General features: G+C 31.8%; 1 protein-coding gene and 2 non-coding genes across 3 annotated transcripts in view; 1 reads left to right on the top strand and 2 right to left on the bottom strand.

Moving 5' to 3' along the window:
• Positions 1–8,586: 8,586 nt before the first annotated feature.
• Trnak-uuu (transfer RNA lysine (anticodon UUU)) lies at positions 8,587–8,659 on the bottom strand. The gene has a single exon. It is a non-coding gene; the product is annotated as a tRNA-Lys (tRNA).
• A 601-nt stretch (positions 8,660–9,260) lies between these two features.
• On the top strand, positions 9,261–9,333 carry Trnak-uuu (transfer RNA lysine (anticodon UUU)). Its single transcript has one exon. It is a non-coding gene; the product is annotated as a tRNA-Lys (tRNA).
• Positions 9,334–22,240: 12,907 nt separating this feature from the next.
• LOC133322722 (homeotic protein Sex combs reduced) overlaps positions 22,241–24,433 on the bottom strand; it is a 40,332-nt gene continuing 38,139 nt past the window's right edge. Inside the window, exon 2 of the mRNA XM_061531686.1 lies at positions 22,241–22,968. Coding sequence (XP_061387670.1) covers positions 22,661–22,968 — 308 coding nt within the window. The 3' untranslated portion in view covers positions 22,241–22,660. The remainder of the gene's footprint in view (positions 22,969–24,433) is intronic.

Here is a 24,433-nt window from a genome sequence, read left to right as displayed (position 1 = left end):
TGTATAAGTCATTCATTTTTTAACCGATTTTTTTGATTTTTATCATTTTCGAAAGTTAATTTAATTTTCTTCCCCGTAATATAATAAAACTTATATGGCTTAATATCATAATTTCATCGTACAGTCCGAAGAAAAATAAATTTTGTCACTTTATGCGTATTTTTTCACATTTCAACCGCTGTAACTCAGCCAATCCTCAACCGATTTACCAAATATATATCTTGTTTGAAAGGAAAAATTGTACTCTTCGATAGAAAAAAAGAATAGTATAAATCCGTTATAAAGTAAATAAGTTATTTAAGTTTCAAATGGAAAATCCATGAAACCGCGTTTTTCTCTATATTTACCGTTATAAAATTAATTTTCGAAGTGACCCAGAAAAACCAAAGGTATTTTCGTGGTCCAGGGACTTCAACTAAACAGAATTGGTACATTAGAACCCCTGAAAAATTTTCGTGTCGCACAGTGTAATTATTGAATTATATTTCAAGAATGTCCCTTTAAAATTTCAAGTGAAAATCTCTACAACTTTTGACGATTTTTTTGATTTTTACAAATCGCGGACACGATAACTTAAAAAATAATAATCCAATCCGTTGCAAATTTTAACACGTTATTCTGTATATACCAATATAGCTAACGCATCAACTAGGGGATAAATGCAATCGGTCAAGATTGTCCTTATTTTCTAACTTGGTTAGTGGTCGAAAATAGGGACTTATTCAAAACTTAAATTGGATATATCCGCCATTTTGTTTATTTTTGTACGACGTTAAACATCCTAGTTCATACCAGAGCCACACATGTACCCTTTGGAGTGCCGTTGACATTTTTGGAATTGGACGTTCCAGTTATCGGAAATCATGTGTAGAGTTTGTGCACCGAATTGGCTGTAATTCGGTATTTTGGATTTTCTCTATACCAACAATTATAAAAATTAGTCGACGTTTTAGAGTGGTGCTCATATAATTATATATATCCTGAGCTAATGAGGGTATATAAACTTTGATATGGTAAAAATGTGCCTCGCATAAATATTGATTTTAAATCCCATACTTCTTTGGACAATTTGGAGTCGATTTTCAAATGTCAGCCCGTGTGGGTGTCTGGCCGGCAGGTGTACACGATAATTCCCGAAGGGAGTAACCGATTTCATTCATACTTGCACAGTATAATATTTCTTCTTCTGGTGCCTCCACCTCAAAATCGTAAACATCCGAATTGAAGTAAACATTGTACAAACTACTTACTTATCAGGCCCAATTGTACATCTCATATGTAACGAACGGAAAATCCAACTTCTTTTCTTCCCCCCACAAATTTTTAACGATTATAGTGAAAATTAATTTTATAATATCACGCGGACAAGCCATTCCGTTTGAACTAAATTTTACAAAACTTAATATTATTAGCATAACTGTATAATGTTGAATGATAAGTCCGTTCCACATGAAGCGACTATAATTTATATTTATCAAAACTTTGCACAACGTCGTCGTACGTCACAATCAGTATCAACATTTTTCTAAATTTGTTAATCCAATATGAAGAGAATTGAATGTCCGATTTGATCCAAATTTTAGCAAAAAGGAATATTTTACTAAACCTAGATCAAGTTCGAAGAAGAGAACCATTGTTCCACACTCCTTAGTACAATCGCAGACCATATGCTGAAGGTATATATCAGTCGCCAACACCGACTGACATTGTCCACTTTTAGCCATATCGCCCGTTTCCTGGTGTTGGGATTTTAGAAACAAATCCCAATAAATGTTGCTCATATTTAGTATTTCTTGTGCGTGGTGGATTACAAAATCCTCTTAGAATCCTCTTATACATTACAACAGACAATATAGTTCCAGTGTGGTTAGAAACTCCATTGCATGTTTAGGAACTAAGGTCATGAAAAATTGATGCAATTTAGTGGTTCTAAAGTCCAGTGGGTTAACATGTGTCCTCTTAAATCTTTGTTGGTATATGTCCACTTATTTGTTATGTACTACTTATAAAAAATCCATTACACCGGTAGTTTTACACGCAATTCCTTGAACTATTCGTAGTATACATAAATGTTGGTATACCTATTGGCTATAAAATTCTACCACTCAAGTGGTTTCAATTGTCACATATATAGTTTTATATATATTTTTTTAAAAAAGTACAAAAATTTTTAACATTCTATGAATAGAATAATGCTGAAAACGCTAAGTTAATAATAACAAAATGAAACATTTGCGGCCAAATCCAAGATACTGCGATTCGACACCGCCAGTCTTTTAATGGGGCCACAAAAGACCGTGTTTATGCAAATAACCCTTCAACTTTTGAGCACTTAAAAAACAACATTCGTCAAGTTATAGCTAATATACGAACCAATATGTTTTTCAAAAATTGCCCGAAAATTACCTTAAATGTATCAATGATTGCAACATTTCGCCTGGATGAAATGAAAAAAATTCTCAAAAAATACAAGCGTATGAGAGTAACAAAGATCCACCATATGAGCGACTCAAAAAAAAGAACGCAGAAAACAATGTTATAACCCCGAGTATCAGTTCTCTAAAAAAATCAATTTCTGAGCGTAAATGAACTCTTTCAATACACTTAATAAATATTATTTACAAAAAATATCAATCGTCAACAACCTGAATACTGTGAAAAATAGTTCTCTATATTCAGACAGGACTATAACGCCAATTATCCGTGATATAAATAAAAACGAAATAAAATTTGGATGTATTTGCCTTGTTAGGGAGAATAATTTTATGTATAATTTATTTTGTAATTATTTAGTTTTTTTTTACGTTCTTTTAGAGTAGCACATTGAACATACCCCTTGAAACCCAACTCTAGCGGAAACGTTAGATATTTAAAATCAAATTTATTTTAGCAACGACAAACACCCGATAGCATTTACAAATAGTACCGTCAGATGGCGCTTTGTTTAACTTACCAATTGAATTTTACACACCTCACCACGAGGAAGAGTGTAGTATGTATGCATATCGATTTAGCCATACTCGTTTGTTTGTCCGCATTAATCGCAATAGATAACTAATGACATATTGAGTTCTTTGAGGGTGGCATATTCATGCTGAGAATTATCAATATGGATCTTGGTTTGACATAGCTCCCATATATATCTCCAGCCCCTTTTCGGTATTTTAAAGCTAAAACCTAAAATACCGCATTTCCAATAATCGTAATTTAAATTCCGTTTTTTTAAGGATGATAAAAATTTCTACAATAAATGTTCGATGGAAGTCCATGTTTGACATAGAATTCATGAATACAACCCCATTCCCGGTATATTGTTAAATAGACCTCATACAAATGTTCCGCTTCATTATACCTACACAACTATGTTGTAAGGGTATTATAGCGATGTGTGGTCCCCAAAGTTTGTAACGCCGCGAAATGTTTGTCCTAGACACACCTTTTAGTATACCGATCGTCATATCTTAACTAGCTGAGTTGTGTGTCGGCCCGTCTGTCCATTCTAATTTGTAAATACGCTAGAGGTCACAGTTATGGAACAATAGTTACGAAATTACGAAATTTTACACGTTGGACGGTACCTAACAAAAGAAGACCTCTATTGCTTTAGATAATGATCGTTTATTATGTATGAGATGAAATTGACCAAAAACGTTATTATTGTCTGACCCGAACCCGAACGAAATTGTGCAAAGGGAAGGGCTTATGGCGAAAGAATATCCATGACTATTTTGATAAAGATCGGTCAATATTTAGCGGGTCGATGGACCCAGACTTTTGTGTGAAAAATTAAAAAATAATTGCATTATATTGCGTATATATTTACTCATGAGGGACATATCCTTGAGAAGTTTATAGTATATCCAAGGGGAGTGAATGCATGCACGGATGTGAGAGATACTTTAATATCTGCGTGTGTTTACGATCGCTAAGAAATTTTACATTAATTTCCGGTTAAAGTCAAGGACGACGTCTATAATTTTCCGTGATCAGATGCTATTCAGGGGATGAAATCGACCGAAAACGTTATTTTTGGGTTTCTAATCGCTCTAGAGGCCACAATTATAAACCCAAAAATAATAACCCTCGTTTAATACGGGGAGGGGATTTTGCCAACTAATTAATGACTGTTTTAATAATGATCAATCAATATTTAGCAGGTCAAATGAAACCAGAACTTTGTGTGAAAAATAATATTTTGATGACACTAGCCAATATTTCCAAACGAATTATAACACTGTGCAACACAAAAAATAATTACCGGAAATCCCAACAGATTATGAAAGAGGGGCTAAAAAAGACACGTGTATCGGCGTTTTGAATGTTTACGTCGGGATGTAACCTTAAAAGGGGGGGGGGGGTGGCAATATTCCCCCTTTTCTAGAATTTTGATAATTTTCGAATTATGATTTCATGAAATCCTTGCATTTTAGGTATATAGTGTCTTCGGCAATATTACTGATAAAATATCGGGGAATATTTTGCTATGCAACTTTAACCCTCTACCGACTCACTGAAGGGGTCTTTTCGGTCCCCTTTTCCAGAAGTGATGAAGACTCATTCAAAAAGCTTCTCAGAATATTCTACAGGAATGTTCGCCATAATCTTTTACTATAAGTCTCAGAATAGAGCAAAAATCAAAAGTCAGCCTAAACGTCAAAAATCTTAAAAAAAAGAAAAACCTATTTTAGGGTTAAAATCGTACTTATTACTAGTTTTTACCCATTTTTCCCACATGATGTCATTTTAGATGGATGGTATAAGGAACAAAAATATTCTCCATCAGTTTTTAACATAAGTCACTGAACAAAAGAAATCTGTATATATAATGTATATACCGAATATATAGTCATACATTTTAAACCAAAAATTCAAAATGTTCTTGTATTTTTTTTTAAAGTTTATGTTTTTTAGCCCCGCTTTCATAATCTGGTGGAATTTCCAGGCATTCCGGGTTCATGGTGGTAAATATAACGGCATTATCTCTTTTTCGAAATGTTGAAGGTTTTAGACTTCTTTTACAACCGAAGTGGCTATAGCTTGATATTCAACACAGGTTTATGTTTTTACATTTTAGGTATTTTTATGGTTCTAGGCGCCTTTTCTAATCGAATGGGGTTGCAATATTGCACAATATCTTATATTCATTAAGGTCACAAAAATATATAACTTCACTACTGTTAATTTATTGCGTAAATATTAAATGTATTGCATATTTAAAAAAATAATCTGTATTTCAAATCAAGTATTTTATTTTTAGATTTTGTTAGTTATGTGATTAGTATTTACTTCAGATTTATGCAAAGACATAGCAATGTGTATTTGATTTTTCAGATACTTTTTTACTCGACGTGGGGCACAAAAACTTCTTTCAGCTGATGCTGTGGTTACCGGTATAGCTATTAAATTTGTAACAATATATTTATATTTCAAAATAGATTTTACTCACATACTTAAATCGGATTAGATGGTCGGCGATTTTTCGCTTTCATCATATTATATAATTTCTTTTAAAGTGTTTGCATAATAAATTTATAATTCTCGATAATGCTTTAACAATAATAAGGGTCTGCACTGCATTATAATTGCCTGACATGCTAAAAGCGCCGTTATATCGTAATATCCATGACCTCTAAATAATGTTGGACCCTAACCCAAACTGATTACTGTATTTATTATGACGGTCAAAAATTCTTTTGCTGTTAATCCTTCTAATTCTACGTAGCAAAGAAAATATTCATTGACATTTTTAGATATCCTCCCCCATTTTTAGATATCCTTTCGTGGATGGTGAAGCATTCGATTACATCTTTCCAATTTGTAAGTGGATGCGACAGAAGTAATTTTGAGACTTGGTGGTTGCCCTTTCCGCACTATACTTTGTTCGAAAATAAGATACCGACTTTACAAAAAGCGATACAAGAAACCTGAGGCCAGTCAATGTGATTGTAAAATGTGGATAATAGATTAAAATTACCTTAAATCGGGAGGTACGATGCTATGGGGGGCTATATCAAAACATGGCCCAGAAATCCCATTTTCCATACCAATAGTTGGTTTGATATAAAAATACAAATGGTGGCAGCCTATATCAAGCGGTTCGGCAATAGAATAATTTTTACCCTATCTTTGGGTAAATACTGTTGTATTTATCCTCTTGTTTAAAGTATTTTAAAACTATCCATTTGAGTCGATTTGATAACAGAAACCCGGAAATAGGGTGTATGATGTTGTATTTTACGTCCAAATAGAAAACATAAATACATTTTTTTCGTGAAGTCGGCACGAGTTTTAAATATTTCCTTCAACTACATTAATTGGTTTAATTTTGTTAATGCAATACATTAAAACATATATTCATAACACTTCAAAGTAAATTGATTAAATATACAATTATAGATTTTTAAAACATAATTTTGGAAAATGCGTTTCCTGAAATTACTCTAGTGTGAACTTGGAGTAATTGTAATATTTAATAAAAAATAAATGGGCAATATTGCCAATTTTTTAACATAGCTGAAGCGGAGGTTTACCCCTTTATAACTCGGGAACTACCTAAGTATATGGAAAAAAGTGAATAGTTTTGGGTTAATTGATCTGTCGTTGCAAACTGTTCATGATATTGACCTCCAAACTTTATTTTGGTGGAAGCTGTGTCGACTTTAATGTAAAAAAATGTGTAAAAACAGGTTGAGGCAAACCAGTTTTTTTATGTTCTCTATCGATTTGTGACTAAGCCACTCATTGCACGGTCTTTGTGTCAAAATAAAACTAGAAGCCAACAAAATGGGGACTACGCCCCTTATGTATCATTTTTCAACATTGTAACTGCATCTACCTTTAAATGATGCTGACATTTTGAAGCTCGATTTTGAGTGTTTTTGCAATTTTACTTCTAGTTTTAATACGCAAACAGGAATTTATAAAAATCGATTATAAGATTATTGTAGTCGCGAATCTGCGTAATTTGATATGTATTTTGTGTGTGTAGTATGCACAGCTTCAGAGTAATACTCATCCGAAGGTGCGAATTTTGTGCGATCAAATTTCTAAAAAACCTATTTTTCGGGCCAAATTTTTAGATCTGTCAACTGAATGATATGGGTACCCGCGATCAATAAGGTTTTTTACGTTTCGGATGATATAAAATCTCCTTCGTGAAAATCCATCTAGTAGAACGGCGGGAACTGGCCTTCCAAAAACACGAAATTTGGCTAAAAATGTTTTTGAAAATATCGCGGATTTACTTGCGTTTTCTGTGTATCATTTCCGCTTCAATAAATGACCTCATACGGATTTTGATCTTTTTCGAAAAGAGAACTTTAAAAACTTCAGCCGAAAGAGAGATGTACGCAATTTATCTCAAAAATAGATTGTGCTGGCACATCCATGGTTCTTAATGGACCACATTAAAATGGTATAGATCAATGTATTTTTTTAGGGTGCACACCGAAAACGGATGCGCATTAATGCCATATCGAGTTTTCGGAAATTATTCGCGTTTTACGATTTTTGGGGTACTTCAATGTAACGTGTGGCACATCTTAGCCGTCAAATGAAATTTCGCAAAATATATATGGATTGGAAGATAAACTTCAGTACTTCCTGGAAACCGCATGCGCATCAAATGATTTTGAGAATTACGCGATTTAGACGCAATTTATCTCAAAAATAGTGTGAGCTGGCACATCCATGGTTCTTAATGGACCACATTGAAATCGGTAAAGATCGATGTATTTTTTTAGGGTGCACACCGAAATCGGATGAGCGTTAATGGCATATGGAGCTTTCGGAAATTATTCGCGTTTTACGACTTTTTGGGTACTTTAATGTAACGTGTGGCACATCTTAGGCGTCAAATGAAATTTCGCAAAATATATATGGATTGGAAGATAAACTTCAGTACTTCCTGGAAACCGCATATTTTTCCTCTATATCTTGTTTTGTTGTCGCTTTGATTTAGAAACCGCTACACGGACCTGTGTAATTTTGATATCATTTGATGCATCATGGTGTTTAGATTATGTAGATATTTTTAAATTATTTTTTAGGTTTGTGTATGTCAATAATATATTGAAAATATTGATGTAATCTGCTATATATTTTTTATTTTCCTCATATTTCGCGAATATGTGCAACTTTTTCGCGATTATTTTAATATATTTAGATTCTTATTTTAGGGAGGAAGATATATATCAACGTTTTTTGTCAATATAATCAACGGCGTAATTTTAAGATTTTTTTCTTATGCCCATAATTAAAACCTCGATAACTTTTGCGCGCATCAACCAAAAATTTGATCGCGAACGGTTTCGGAGTCCGAACATTTTTCGCTATATGTGTACCAAAAATCATTGATGTGCCACAAAAACAAAAAAGCTAATTTTTTGAAAATGGAATATTAAAAAATTGGCAATATTGCCCAAATACATGAATGACGATAAATTGATTACTTAAAGTGCAGTCGACTCCAATAATAATGTAAAAAATACAAATTTCCGACATTCATATGTTCGTTGTCTGCTGTATTTACTGTCAGAAAACATTAAAAAAAAACAACAAAAATCCTGGAGTACTCGAATATTACTACGCCCGAGCAGGGACTTGAACCCTGGACCCTTGGATTAAAAGTCCAATGCTCTACCGACTGAGCTACCCGGGCATCTGAAAGTCCTTTGACAAATAACACTTGTCTTTAATGTATCCAGACGAGCATTTTACTACGAAAATCTAATATTTAAGGGATGTAAATTTGTTTGTGCCGATCAATTCGGAAGTTATGGTTGGAATTCTTCTATACCTGAATTTTTAACAATATAACATTATATGCTTAAACTCAACATGTTATTTAATGTCGCTAACAGAACAAAAAATAAATAAAAAGACTGTGTGTACATTCCCAACATATTCGTTAATAAGAACAAACTAAAATGTGCAAACATACACAAACACAAATTGGCGGTTCACTTTAAATTAACAGAGGGTATTTTTCGCTGTTAGCAACACACTGCCGTTCGTATAACTGATCATCTTTGCTTTATTAAAAGTCGCCGCATTTACAGTTCGTGTTTTATTTTTAGTACTCGTTGAATAATACAACAACTTGTTGTACATGCACACTTCACAGCGTGTGTGTTTATGCTCGCTTTATTTTGAGAACGTGTGTTTTACAACCCTTATTATTTTTAGATCTTATCGGGAGTGTGTGTGTGTCATTGCACTCAAACACAGCAAACTCAAAATTTGCCGTCGCAATGACAGCTGCCCGGGTAGCTCAGTCGGTAGAGCATTGGACTTTTAATCCAAGGGTCCAGGGTTCAAGTCCCTGCTCGGGCGTAGTAATATTCGAGATCTCCGGATTTTTTGTTGTTTTTTATAATAAATTTCATCTCCTCTATTTTTTTAATATGGAGACTATCCGAACAATATAAAACTAAAAGTAAATAATACAAGTTAGGTTGTTTGCAGTTACAAAATCACTTAACGTTTGAATAAAACAAACGTTTAAAATATGAAAAAAGTTTTACCATTTTTATGTTGCACTGAAACATAGCATCGAAATAAAAAATATTTAAAATTTCAGGTTTCACTCTCTCTGATTTTTTGGAGCAACTTATAGTACTATTCAGTATGTACGGAATGACAGACAACTACAAATTTGCATTTGATTATAATTTCGTTAATTAATAGGGGAGAACACTTTTTCTTTCAAGCTTTTAACTAATAGGTACAAATGTAACCTTTACATTGAATATAGGCATTTCCTGAAAAAGGTAAACCAAAGTCGAAGAAATCGTTTCTTTAATTGTGCTTAAATATGTGAAGTAACGACAAAAAATACAAAGAAAGACCACATTTGTCATTTTCTCTTCTTGTTCTTAGCATAAATACTAATTTAACGACTATAAATACAGACACTGCAGAAATAAAAACTGCAAAATCAAAAAATGTCGCGTGAGTGACCGAGAAAAATCCTTCGCAAATAAAGGATATATAAAGAATCAATGATGTCTAAAGTCATGTATATTTGAAATCGAGTGCGTGACCGCTCTTTTGTGGCTTTTATCTCGAAAGATAAAAACCAGGGGCCCTCAAATTTTTGTACCACTGATAGTACTCCTAAAGTTCTACAAAAAAGTATTATGGGGGAATTATAAAAAAAAAATAATTGTTTTTGATTTATTTATGTGACATTTCAATTAAGAAAAAATTAAAACAATATTTTCAGAAAAAATGGAAAACATGAATTAAAAATGTATATATAGGTTCATACTATAGTCAGAAGGAAGAGAATTATTTTTATATACATATGTGATTCACGAAAATATGTTAAAATTTTGGTGTAAAACAAGAAACAAAATGTTTGTAAAAATAAACATGAATCAAGAATGGTGTTGTATGAAATGTTATTCAAATACTCTTCAGAAGAGTATTTGAATAACATTGTTGATTCCTTGTTTCCTTGATATTCTTCAAGAAAAAAAAACAAGTTTTTGGAAATAAACTTAAAATTAATTGAAATATTAGAATAAACATAAATGAAGTGCCTAAACATCACAAAAGCCAACCGCTTTTAACAAATTATACATTAGTTTGCAAAAATTGTTTAAACCGGAAACATTGTATTCCTGGTGTCATGGGTTGTCCGCATGTTCCATCGACGAAAGACATCTCTATTATAATACAGAAGGACTTGACAGCTTAAATGCTATGCTAGAAAAATATATATGGAAATCCCCAAAATTACTGATAATAACTCTTTATAGGTTACTCTGCAATCACGATTCAAAAATTCTCTATGTTTATGCTTCCCATCCTGGAGCTTGTCACGATGATTTTATATGGAATGCAATCGAGTTAAGATCTCATTTAGAACATGGATAGGGGTGAACGGAATTGCTGGCATCTTGGTAAATTAACATAACAATAATTTACTAAGAACAATATATATTGCATTACAGGAGATGCTGGATATCCCTTGGAGCCTTGACTGGTTATACCTCACAGATATAAATTTAGTTTAATGAGATCCATTCGAAATGCATAAATGTTATTAAACGCACTTAAGATGTTTAAAAGCCAAAGGAGGTGTCTTCCCGGAGCACTACACCCAAAAAAGCTAATATTGCAAATGTTTGTTGTGCTTTGCATAACATTTAACTTCATTTTAAGTCCAATAACAATTCAGATACCATAATTATTCCAAATAACACAGGTATTCAGGAGGATTATGTGACATCAAAGTATCCGCAATAATATAGGAAATACACTATAGGACAAAATGCATATTAAGAGTTACTGAATTTATTAAATAGGGGAGAGGGGGCACATTTGAACACTTTTTTCTTTCGAGCTTCATAATCTTTTTTATTTTATAATTTTTGGTTTCTTATACATTTTAACTAATAGGTAACATATGTACCTTTACAATGAATATACATATGACATACTTTAAGATGGATATAAATATTTTATTACTGTTTTAATGGACGAAATCAAAGTGTTCAATTCTGCTCCCTCAGGGGGGCACCTTTGAACAAGGCTTGGTATTTTTGGACGCCATGGTATTTTACAGTGTTTATGTTCAAATATATATGTATTTTATTCATACATATCAGAAATATATACCAAAATGTTTGAAAATTAAAAAAAAAATAGAATAGAAGAACAGAATTTATTAAAATAGAAAATGACATAAAAACAACAAATAATATGTTGAAAATGCCGTTAGTCTTATTAGCCCATTTGACATTTTGAGAAATCGCCCATTTGAAATTTTGAGAATAGCGCATTTGAAATTTTGAGAAAGCCAAAAGTAAAAAACTCAGTTTTTACTGGAGTTTACTGGGCATGTTCAAACGTGCCCCACCTGTGGTATTTTACGGAAATTTATAATAACTTTTTTTTTGTAGGAAATATATATGAAAGAAAATACATTCGTTATGTTTGAATTGTATAACGAAAGAAAACTATGACTGAATTCTTCCAGCGCCCTTACAACCAAAAGAAAAAAGTTTACAATGGCAATGCGAATACACGGTCACCCATGTAAATTTTGTCAACAACTGAAAAAGCTAGCGAAAGTGGTTTACGCAGATAGAGAACAAGATTTCCATATACAAAAAAGTGGTTGCGGGTCGGAAAAATTTTAAACCGAGATTTAATGAGCGCTGTTCTTGAAGACGATCAATGGCACGATATATATTCTCCTCCATAGCTTTTAACATGATTTTCTGAAGAAACAGACCTTCACCCTGGCTGAGTACGACGTTGATGGTGGCGGGTTTTTGGTATCTTTTTTTTTTTTGATTTCTTCAAGCTAGTAAGTTGTAAATGTCCTATTCAATGGTGGAAAACCTGTACTCCTGATTTGGCCTTCCTCCTGTTCCATTTGTCATCTTATGATTTTGAGCTGCCTTGAGGTCACACCAGACCTAATAAGTTATAATGTGTAACATTTATTGAATTTTAAACATAAATGTATATGCTTCTTTTTCCATTCCGTAATATTTGGTTGGTGGTCCTGGTGAATTTAACTCCAAACACGGTTAAAGTCTTCCTTGCTGCCGTTATACATTCCGGGGCCAATATCTGGATTATCATGCATCGTCGCCACCCATATTTCCAATAGTTTTTTATTTGTTGTTTTTGACTTTTAAAAAATTATGTTTTTAATATAGTCATAAAATAATTAATTTACTTGCTAATTTTCGCTCACTAATTGCCATTACATTCTCCTTTTTCTTTTCATTAAGAATGCAAAATTTTCCAACATTGCGAGATTTCTCACATTCGAACTTCGTTCTGAATAAGGCGAAAGAGAAAATGCGAAAAAATTCACTATGTATCTAAAATGAATAGGTGATCATAGGAAAATATTGATGTAATGATGGGACTTCGAAAAAGACGCGATAAAAAGATGATTTAAATTCTCAAAATACCGAATAGTGGGGTTATATGGGCTATACTAAAACGGGGATCGATATTGATAATTTGCGGTAATGAGAAACATATCAAATTACAGCCAATTTGGTATAAAAGCGTGCCCAAAAAAGAAATGTTAATAAATCTACGTAAATACTCCATTTCAATTGTCCATATATACTCCTGCACCCTAGATAATTTTTGCAACATATTATATAAAAAATATTCGAGATGTAGTTAAGAAATGTAAGTACAAGTCAGCGTTCATAGCAACGCAACAAAATCTCCACTTGGCGTACCTATTAGGTGGAATTCAACCAATGTCACTTTGACCAGCCTAAAGAAGAACAAGGAGTTTTATATAAATATTGCTGAGTCCCACGTTGAAATGTATATTGGGGCTTCATTGACCAATTTATTGAAGGATTCCATCCTCTACTCATTTAAAAAAATTGCAAGAGGAACAACTAGTAATAGGTAATAGTACAGGCAGATGAACTTTATTTTTTATATACTTAAATCTCTTAATAAACAAACCATCCAGGTGTTTTTACACAAGTTGGTTAAAAGCGAAAATGAATGCGAGTAAATTGGAGAATAACAAATTTTCTAATGATACTATAAATTTTATGGAAAAACCTATATTGATCAAAGATTTAAATTTGTTGGTTCAGCTTTCTTTACGAATGAACAGCGTAAATGCATTCTGTCAATTTTGGAATATCATTATTTCTTTATATTTATCTTCATTTTGAAATATCGTTGGTGCAATCTACCCCGAAGCAGAAAACAGGAAACTAGCATCAGTGTTGGACATGTTTATTAAGTCAAATGCCGAATGTACAATAGAACCATCTGGTGAACTTATTACATCACTGAACATAAAGAAAAAGGTAAGATGGTAAAAAATTTTATTAATTTTAAATTTTGTTAGTGGAAAATATTTTTTGTAGATTCATTTTATCGAGGTGGGATAGATGCAGTACCGACATATTACAATGGTGGTCCAAAAAAAAAAAACATTTAACGAGCCACAACTATATGAACTAGTTCAAGTTTTACTTGGAGTCCCGGCTTCACAAGTCTCCGTAGAATGAGGATTCAGCACGCTGGCATTAATAGTGACAGCAAAACGGACCATCCTCAGCAATATTTTGATACCTAAATTAAATAATGAACCACTAATTTTTTGAGATTTTTATGTTAATTAAACCCCGCTGTTGAATTCCCGTTTTTTTTATAAATATGAAATTTAAAAATAAAACAACCATATGTTTTTTGTACCTCACAAGTGTAAACATTTTTTAAATACATTCAATAAACAAAATAATAAATATTTTTGTTTTTGTACATGATCTATTTTAGTTTTATAATTTTTTAGTTTAATATTTATTTTGTACATTTTAATCAGGTGTATTATTGAGAAAAAATTATTTTATGATTTTTGGCTTTGGGGTATATTTTTGTTTCGATTCTTGCCTATTTTTTGCGAATTGGAAAGAAGATGTAGTGCTTTTTGTATATTCATCCTCGCACAATCCAATAGAAATTGCAGCATCTATAATATTTGAAAAGCAAGTGAAAATAAGGAACACGTGTAAATTACATGTTATTGCTTTTGCTGAACTGAGGCTGTACGCTTTTTTTTTCTCCTCTGTCCGTAGTTTTCGCCAACAGTTTTTCGTGAAATTTTGAGTTTTGGCGACCGTTAACAGCTCTATATTTTTATAAGGGATTTCAGTCATTCAAAACTCAACAAGCGATCTCCTTCTTTACTTCATTACGCAACATTGATCTCAAATTCAAAGTATTCTGTTCAATGACTTTACCAGAGATGGTCCGTCAGAAATAGTGACGTAAATGACATACATTTCCGACGTATAATACATACGTCAGAAACGTCGGAAACCCCCCCAAAACCATTAGGTTTTTGACAAGATAGCTATTCCCATTAATCAATTCGAAAATTACGCACGCTTTACTCAAATCTATATAAAATGTCAAAATTTTCTTCTCAAAAAAGTTCAGAATTTTTTATCAGCATTAGTAACGAATAGTCAGATGTACGTAAAAATAATATATATTCTTGAAAGTAACTGTATATTGTTATAATATTGAAATAAATGACGTTTACTACATTTATTACATTTTATACAAGTATATGACGTTTTCGACGTTGACAACTTTTTGACAGTCGAAAACCCAAAAATTCGTCAAACGGACCATCCCTGGACTTTACCATCTTGATTGCTTATTGATGACACGCGATATAGGTTATTTTCAGCTTTATAATAATTATTAGGATGGGCTACTGAAAAATATCCACATGTTTTTGGTTGTGCCTTATCCCTATATGACATATTGATACTTTCACCAACTAGTCGATTCTATAGTTGTGCCGATATATTATTTTTTTATTTAAAAGTCTTTTCAACATTCCCAGCCTATTTTCAAATTTAAATGCACTTAAAGTTTCGCATGATCTATATTGCAAACAATCGCTGGTTAGGCGAGTGAGACAATGAAAATTGTACGTTTAATAATGCATCAGCTAACTTATCCTTTGATGTACATTGTTCAGTGCTTAATAAAATTCTAATAGCCAGACTCAATTGCAGAAAATACAATCATCGCTGGTCATTAAAAATTCCAAAAGAAATGTTCGCAGCTCAGTAGCTTTATACCGATCAAACTCATTGAGATCTTCTAAACTCACGGCGAACATGTCCTTTTAAACACAAGAGATGCCCCTTTAATATTGAATTTGTGTCCTTTATAAGGGAAGTTGTTGCATGCATATAATCCATGGGAAACGATGCTATTAGTTCTATTGGCAAGTCTTCTATAGCCATGTGATTATGTATTTTCTGATGATTTTTATCTAAGCGTTTTCTACAATTTTCATCAGTGCGTAATGTGTTCTCTTCATATTGGAACACCAAGCGGTTGTTTATATGGTCATCCTTCTGATTGCATTTGTGGCAACAACTATATCCACTACGTTTTTTCATTCCCACAAATAGTGACCTTGTCGGCGCAACGAAAAATGTTCCTTCATAACTTCGATTAATTCTTCTTTTGGCTTACTGTTCCCACAATAAATACCAACTACATGCACAAAATCAGTGTCATCGACATTAATAAGAACGGGCCAGGCCTGTGCTAATGAACTTTTTGCAACCGGTAATCCATCTATGTTAATATTTAAATCAATAGACCTTTCTAGATGTTTTGTTCATGACAGAAAATCGGTTAGACAATCTTTCAATTTTCAAAAATTTTTCTTAAAATATTCAGCAAATCATTTGTAGCACTAGTTGTTACTGTGTGTTTGTTAGCCCAAGCTGCAATTTCACTTTTTATATCAGCTGAATCTATAAATTCGGCATTGTCGTCCGAACTGGAAAACTCAATTTTATTTTAATTTTCATCACTCAAATAAGAACCAATTTCATTGGAGCCGACTACATCTTCGTTGGAATCATCTTCTTTACGTTTTCTTAACATTTAACAGCAATTCCACAACTTCTTTTGATTCTTTACGATCACTATGTTGTAATTTATACGGCATATTTAAAATATGAATTAATATGTACCTGTACTAATTATATAATAATTATTCGATTAAGTTGACTTTTATTTTTACGTTCACTTTTTATTGGGCACTTTTTATTCTTTACTCTTCAAATAAAACTCGGAGAATGAAATAAATCAGAATATTGCAAAACACTCCCGTCAAAATAACGGGATATGTACCATACACAAAAACATTTGTAAAACTGTTGCGAGCATAAGTCGTTAGCAAACACATTTGCGAAATTGTTGTTCGCACGAAATGTATAACAAGTGTTATTGCAAAAACAGTTACAATGCTACGCGTTTTTAAAACCCTGCTTGGCAAAGACATTTGTAAAATTATAGCGAGCATAAGTCTTTTCCAATCACATTTGCAAAATTGTTATTCCGATGAAATGTATTGCAAGTGATATTGCAAATACAATTTCTATTTCTAAGCTAAGCTTATTTTTCTATTTACTTAGTCCTGATTTAGATTAGGTGAGTTTACTTGCGGCAATTCTTATCGTTCTCTTTTAAACTTGCTTCATGCGTCGGTATAGTTTGGTATTAAAAATATTATTTTTTTTTTTTTTTTGATATTTTGTGACTACTGGATTGGTATTTCAAATTACTGACACTACAAACAATATACACAAAACGAATTGCCAGAAAATTTGCCGGTACGAGCAATTTTATTCAATTTCTATTCCCCTTGCCCCTCTATCCTACAAACAAAGACTTGCAAGTAAACTCGCCTAATCTAAATTGCGACTAAGGATGGGTGAATGAAGTGGATTATTGGATCTATTTCGAACATTTTGACTCTCACTCTTTTTCTTCAGCAAGGAGTACACGCGAGTAATCAAAAAACTCGTACCCTCCACGTACTCTCACTTTGGAGTGTTTTTCACTCGCGAGTAAAATCAACCAAATCGGAGCTCTGATCTCAAGCAACTGCAATAGTCATTAACCCCACCGCTGTGTTTCCCATTAAATAAAATTGAATTTAAAAAATTAATTGTTTATTAATTTCCTTTTTGTTTTTTATTTTATTTCTTTTCTTTTTTTGTAACATATGTATGTTTTTGTTCGTTTATTATTATAATAAGGATTTGTTATAGTTGATAACATATTGCGAAACTATATTTAAAATGTTTATATATTTCTTTTTTTGTTTTGTTTACTAATTTATTTACTATATAATTAAATTAAGTGTAAATGGGTTTTGTGATGAATTCGATTTCTTTTTTTATTTAATTTTGATACATTTACAATAATCGTGATAATGTTGTTGTTTGTTTACATTTCTCATTCTTCGCTCTTTCTTTCATTCTTTTGTTTTTTATGAAATTTGTATTAAAAAATTATTTTTAATTTTACATGGAATGCAGCAGCTTAATTTTTGCTATATGTTTGTATATGTACTTTGTTCTCATTTGTTTGTTTTAAAAAAAACAAAATGTGTAGGAGTAAGAAGAAGAGGAAATTAAACAATGATTTTTTTTTAAATTTTTTTATTATGTATATTTGTTTTTTTTTTATTTTATTAGAAATATATGTTATGTATAAATTGTTCTTATGGTGCCTTATAACTTAAAAGCGAGTGGGAGATGCCCATAATGTTTCTTTTTTTTTGTAAATTATAAATAAAAATTAATTATGTTTTAATTAGAAATTAAGAAAACAATAAATTTGTGCTAAAATATTTACTAGTTTAATATTTGTTCGTTTTGTTTTCGATTGATGTTTTTTGTTGTAATAACTAAAATTTAATTTTATCCACATTTTTTTTTAAAAAACACATAGTATTTGTAAATGATGCACTAACCTTATTGCATATAAATATTACATTATAAATAATAATAGTTATTAATCTAATTTTCTTTTCATTTTAGGAGAGTTCTAACTATAAAGTTTTTGTATTTATTTTTTTTGTTGTTTTTTATTATATACTAAGTGTCTCGTTGAGAATATGTGTGTTTTTATACTAAAGGTAACAAAATTTTGTTTTCTTATAGACAGCTGGGACATGAAATTTGAGTATATTATTTCGGTGTAACTAAATTAAACATTTGTATATACTTAATTTAAATATACTTAAATGTATAATTTGTATTACCATTTTTTTGTTCTTTTAACTTAAAAATTTGAACAACTTTTTTAACCTGATATTCTTGTTTTTTTTTTGTTTCCTTTTCATATTTTTTACTATATATACTACTTAAAATTATTGAAATAAAAATTATTTTATTAACATTTTTACAAATTTGTATTATATTTATATGTTTTGTAATGGAGTATTTTGAATCTATTGCAAATCAGTTTATTTTTCTTATAAAACAAAATCATAAATTTATCACTATTTGTATGTTTTTGTTGTTGTTGTTTTGTCTAAAAACACAAACATGTAATATTGCATTTAAGTGAAAAAAAAAGAAAATATTCTATTTTACTAATTATTAACATAAAGGGAAAACATCCTAAAGACAATCGGCCCTGTGTTTCCGAATTTGTTTTATTTTTGTTATGTTTATTTTTTGGATGGTATTCAATAACTATTATTTACGCTAATATTATTTTTTTTAATATGAATGCAAAATAAATTTTAATTTGATGTAAAGCATTGAGTGGCAAATTTAAATAAATTACAACAATAAAATAATTCCAAATGTTAATAATAAAATCACTTAAATAAGTTTTAATAATGCGAATTCTTTAAAAGATAAACATGATTGATATTTACAAAAAAATATTAATTTTGAAAACGAGAAAATGTATTTATTTGTTTTGTTATTAATAAATAATTTTATAAATTGGACTTTAAGTACACAAAAGCTTGAAAATATTTTTAATAAATAAAACGAAATAGAGATGCTGATTTGAGAACGTTAAGAAATTTTGAAAGTAATAAAAATTTAATTTTATAATCATAAGCGATATAGATAGCTACTAGACCCGCCTTAACTCCAGGGGTCGTCTTTATCGACCATGCGTCTGTCTGTAAGACAATAGTTTTCACATAAATTATTGGCAAGACGAATTACCCGACACTCAATTTTTTTCGAAAATTCGATTCGAATATCTACTCAAAATAATGGAAATTATTATATATTTCAGTATGAAGAGGCTAGCCCAGTATTTAGGCACCAGGTCAAACCCGGAGATTCAATAATGAAGTAACTTTGTCGAGGTTCAACCGCTATGTCATAACAGAGAGCGAAACATGTTGAATATATATTTTTAACTCTGATAAAATATGAGGGTTTTATTTTCAGGTCCTTGACCTCAGCCCAAGAATATCAGCCACTGTAAGCTTTTACAACATTCCGAGCTAACGCTTGCATATGGAAATATGGATATTTCGCAGAAAAACGCAGTAGAGACAGAGTTAGAAACCACACCATCGGACTTAATATTAAATCGATAATCTATGATGGTCATGTCGGGAAAATACCTCTAAAGAGATTATTAAAACAAGTTTCGGAAGCTAGAACTAGTTCTGATGGTTACTGTTACCAAAAAAAGACATGCGTCCTTTGCGCTCAAATGGGGAAACTGTGACACATGAATATCGAATTGATGATGGGGATGACCGTAGGGACCCTTTTTGCAATGTCATGCGACGATTTTGGAACCTAATTTTAATTTGCCGTTCAGTCAGACAGAGGGCTTGAGCGATTTCGATGCGAATCCGGCCGGTCAGGTAACGATTGAAACGAAATTCTTTTCAAGTTTCAGTGTCTGGTTGCGGGTTTAAGAGATCCGTTGTCGTTCTGTTTCGCCATTGGCAAGAACAAACAAAATGATCTAATCAAGAATCGAGACCTGCTAGAATGCAAAGCAAAGGAAGAAGAAAAACTTGGATTAACACTGTTAACAATTTATAAAAAACGTCATATAGAACCCATAACAGTCTAAGCTGCTAGTCTTCGCGAAAAATCCCTACAATACAAGAGGTCCTGAATAAGTAGTTCATTTGGGGGTTTTAAATTTTTTTATAAAAAAATAAATTTATCAGCAGTTTTAAGGAATTATTGTTCTTAGTGAGAATTTTGAAGAATTGAAATTTAATTAAAAAAGTTATCATTTTTAATTTATATATTAAAAAAAATTTTAATCAAAATATCAAATTTCGGGTCTTATTCCACTAATTTGTTCAGATTTTATTCGTATACGTTGATGTGCTTATTGTTCTGACCGATTCAATAATTTCTATAAAACAAAATTTTATTTTTTGTTTTTAAATTATGTTTATCAAAAATTATATTAATAATATTTAAATATTATATTAATAATATTTAAATATTTAATTCAAATATTATAACATCTCATTTTTGATTTTAAAATTTCTTCACATTTCGATACTATAAAAACAAAAAAATCCATAACTTTTTTATATATAAATAATTTAAAAATATAAATTTATTAAAAATATGTCATAAAATTTTTAAATTATAAACAAAACTTATAAAATCATAACGTTCTCAAAAGGCAAACTAATAGTTTGAAAAGCACTGCTGTAAGTAAAAAAACTTAAAGGTTCTAACAAAAGCTAAAGTAAAATTTCTAAAGCACAGTATTCGTGGTGTGTGTCTATGATAACGATGCATTGCCAATCATTTCAAAATAAAAAGGGGAAAGAGAAACCAAAGTAAAATTGCCAAACAAGAAATACAGTTTTAGGAACCAGTGTTGCCATTGGTCATCCACATTCTTATTGGAATTTGAGATATATGTATGTATATGAATCTTCGTTCTAATTAAAATTTACAAACTACATAGACTTAAATATATGTTTTTTTTTATATAATAAAACTTAACCTATTAACACTAAGGCTCTTTTCGAATACTGATTGGATACAAATGGTCTATCATACTGGACGGTTGATGAAAACAAAATATATATGTATATAGAACAAAGAAATAATTTACAAAAATAATATTCGATTTTTAAATACAAAAAAATAAATTTCTTGAACTCCGTGGGGGCGGAGGAAACAGAAGAATATGCCAGTAGTATAAACCAATCAAAGGCAAGCTTTATGTGTGTGTGTCGGTGTGATTACAATATATTATCAAACACCCCAAAATATGGAAAACGCTTTAATAAATCAAACATAAAATTTAGTTTTCATTTTTTTAGGAAAATTGAAACTCAAAGAATATTCAAAGAAATAAATTTTGAAGCGTTTTCATATTTCTTTAGTTTGGGGTGGATAGTGGTAAAGCTTGCCTCTGCATTTGGATTTAGCTCAAATCAGTTGTATTCGGAACTTCATAAATTGGATGATATTTGCTTATGATCACATCTTGAATATTCTTGAGTTATGTACGTGTGTGAGTATATTTCTCAAACAAACAACAGCGGCTGATGTCATTGGTATTGATTTGGGGTCACAGAGATGGAGTTGGAGTGTAGGTAGGTCGGTCGGTAGTTAGGATGTGCAGAGGAATTTCTTTCCATCGTCATCTTCTTCTAGCAACAGTACAAGTTATCACCTTCTGTGCCTACTCCAGCCGAACTACTAATCTCCGTATCATTGTCACGTAGACAGGTGACATTGGTATTTAAGAGGTCGGTATGTAACATACCGTCATTTAAATCGTATGTCTCCTGTTTACAGAGTTCATCGTGTCGGACGTTGTGATGCGGTTGCTGCGGCTGATGGTGATGTGACCCTGATGGTGGTGGTGGTGGCAATTGTGAAGGATGTTGTCGTGTCTGATGATGATGGAGACGTTGTTGAACATATGCTGTATCCTCTTCATCATCCCCATCATCATTGTCGTGTATAACACCCTCTATACAACTACCACCACTACTACTGGCCACATTATCATCTAGGTGTGAAGACAACCCGGCCGATGACATTAACCTCTGTTGCGGTGCAATAATAACTTGAGATCAGAATTCTTGTGGATATTTAACACAGTCGGCATTTGACGCTGAAGACGCCACGGCCGCCGCCGAGGCAAACAGAGCATTCGCCCCGCCACCGACGGCCGCTGTGCCGCCGACAACGCCAACACCTACACCCACACCGCCACCACCAGTACCGCCCAAATCTTGAGCGTTCTGTGTCTGATAACCGCCAGCAACACTGGCTGCTGCTGCCGCCTGATATGGTTCCTGATACAACTGATTGAGCCTCTAACCAGTACCCGAAAAGTGCCACGCGTCCTATGCGCTCAAATGGGCAAACTGTGACGGATGAATATCGAATTGATGATAGGGATGACCGTAGGGACCCATGTGGTAGGGTACAATGTTCATGGAGGCCATTTTGTGTTCCTTTTTCCATTTCATGCGACGATTTTGGAACCAAATTTTAATTTGGCGTTCAGTCAGACAGAGTGCATGAGCGATTTCGATGCGTCTCCGGCGGGTCAGGTAACGATTGAAATGGAATTCTTTTTCAAGTTCCAGTGTCTGGTAGCGGGTATATGAGGTCCGTTGTCGTTTTGTTTCGCCATTGGCATTGACAGTACCTGGAAAAGGGGGAAAAAGGGAGGAATTGATTAGAAATTATATTTTAATAAAAAATTTAGTATATTTGAAATATAAAAAATAATTATTTGTTAAGGAGAATGAATTCAAAATGAAATGAAAATTTAGAAATATTAAAATTAAATATTTTAAAAATTATAATATGTACCAAAACCAGTGTTGCATACTTTAAGGCATAATATTTAACCCAGATAATAACAGAGATTACTTCTTAAAAATCTTAAATATAATTTTAAAATTTAAGTAATTTATTTAAAAAATTATATAATATACAACATCAACATAAAATAATTTATAGAAATTCACTAAGATAATGATTTTTTCAAGCAATGATTTAGTCATTTTTCGTGTTATTTTAAAAGGACGATGGCGCCAAAGGAGTTAATATCACAAGTTCAATAAAAATGTATATTACAAATAATAATCCTTGAGGTATGCAATACATTTTGTATAACTTTCTTTTATTAAGAACTTCCCTTCCTCAAAATGTATATATTGAAACATCATTTATTTTGACCTAATTTTTACCTTCAAATTCCACAAAAAATCCCAATGACCCAGAACAATCATAAAATATTATGAAACAAACAACCAACCCTTAGTAGCCATCAGAAAACCGACAGCAAAAAAAAATCAAACAAATTTAGAAAACATTTGTCAATATTCCCAAATAAAATAAAGACCACAAGAAAATAACGAACAAAAAATATCCAATATAAAAATGTCTATACAAAAAAGAGAACAACAACTCCTCTTCACATTTTTTTATTTTTTGATTTTTTTTCTTCCGAACGCCAACATAGTCTGACTCTTGTCTGCCTGGTTAACATACTTATGTGGCTTTAAGCGTAAATATTTTCCCCTACGATACGATGATCATAACAGCTGTCATATTTGATTATATTAAAAATAAACGTCAACTATAGACAATAGAGAGGCAGATAGACATACAGACAGACATTCAGTTTAGACAGCTAATAAGGCGGCTGCCGGCAAGTATGTTTTGTTGCACGTAGTACGGTAAGTATTGAGTGTATTATGGCTAAAATAGCATTTATGGTTGTTGCTACTTTTGTTTTTAGTGTTTGTTGTTGTTGTTTTTGGTTTCTGTATTAGAACGCCCCCTCATTATAGTCAACGCGTTTCAGACGCCCCTCAAAGTATACAAGAAAAAAACAGCGAATAAGTCGACTACACAAACAATGAAAATACACGAGCAAAAAAAATATATCGCGAAAAGCGTTTGCATATGAAAAATGTAACGGTAAATTGTACCACCACTCACTTGCCTACCACACACTTAAAAAATAACAAAAATATGTAAATTTTTTCACATTAACAAAATCGCTTAGGCTCGTGGCATTTTGACTGGTTTCGGGTTGTTTTTCGGTGTGGTGAGTATTTGGCTGTTCTTTTGCCACTCTTCTTCCCAATTTTCTTATGGCG

The sequence above is a fragment of the Musca vetustissima genome, unplaced genomic scaffold (assembly GCF_032173495.1).
Source record: "Musca vetustissima isolate MV318-11 ecotype Yass unplaced genomic scaffold, APGP_CSIRO_Mvet_v1 utg11599, whole genome shotgun sequence".
NCBI classification, from domain to species: Eukaryota; Metazoa; Arthropoda; class Insecta; order Diptera; family Muscidae; genus Musca; species Musca vetustissima.
The sequence above is the reverse complement of the archived record's forward strand: the minus strand, read 5'-3'. Positions and strand labels throughout refer to the sequence as shown.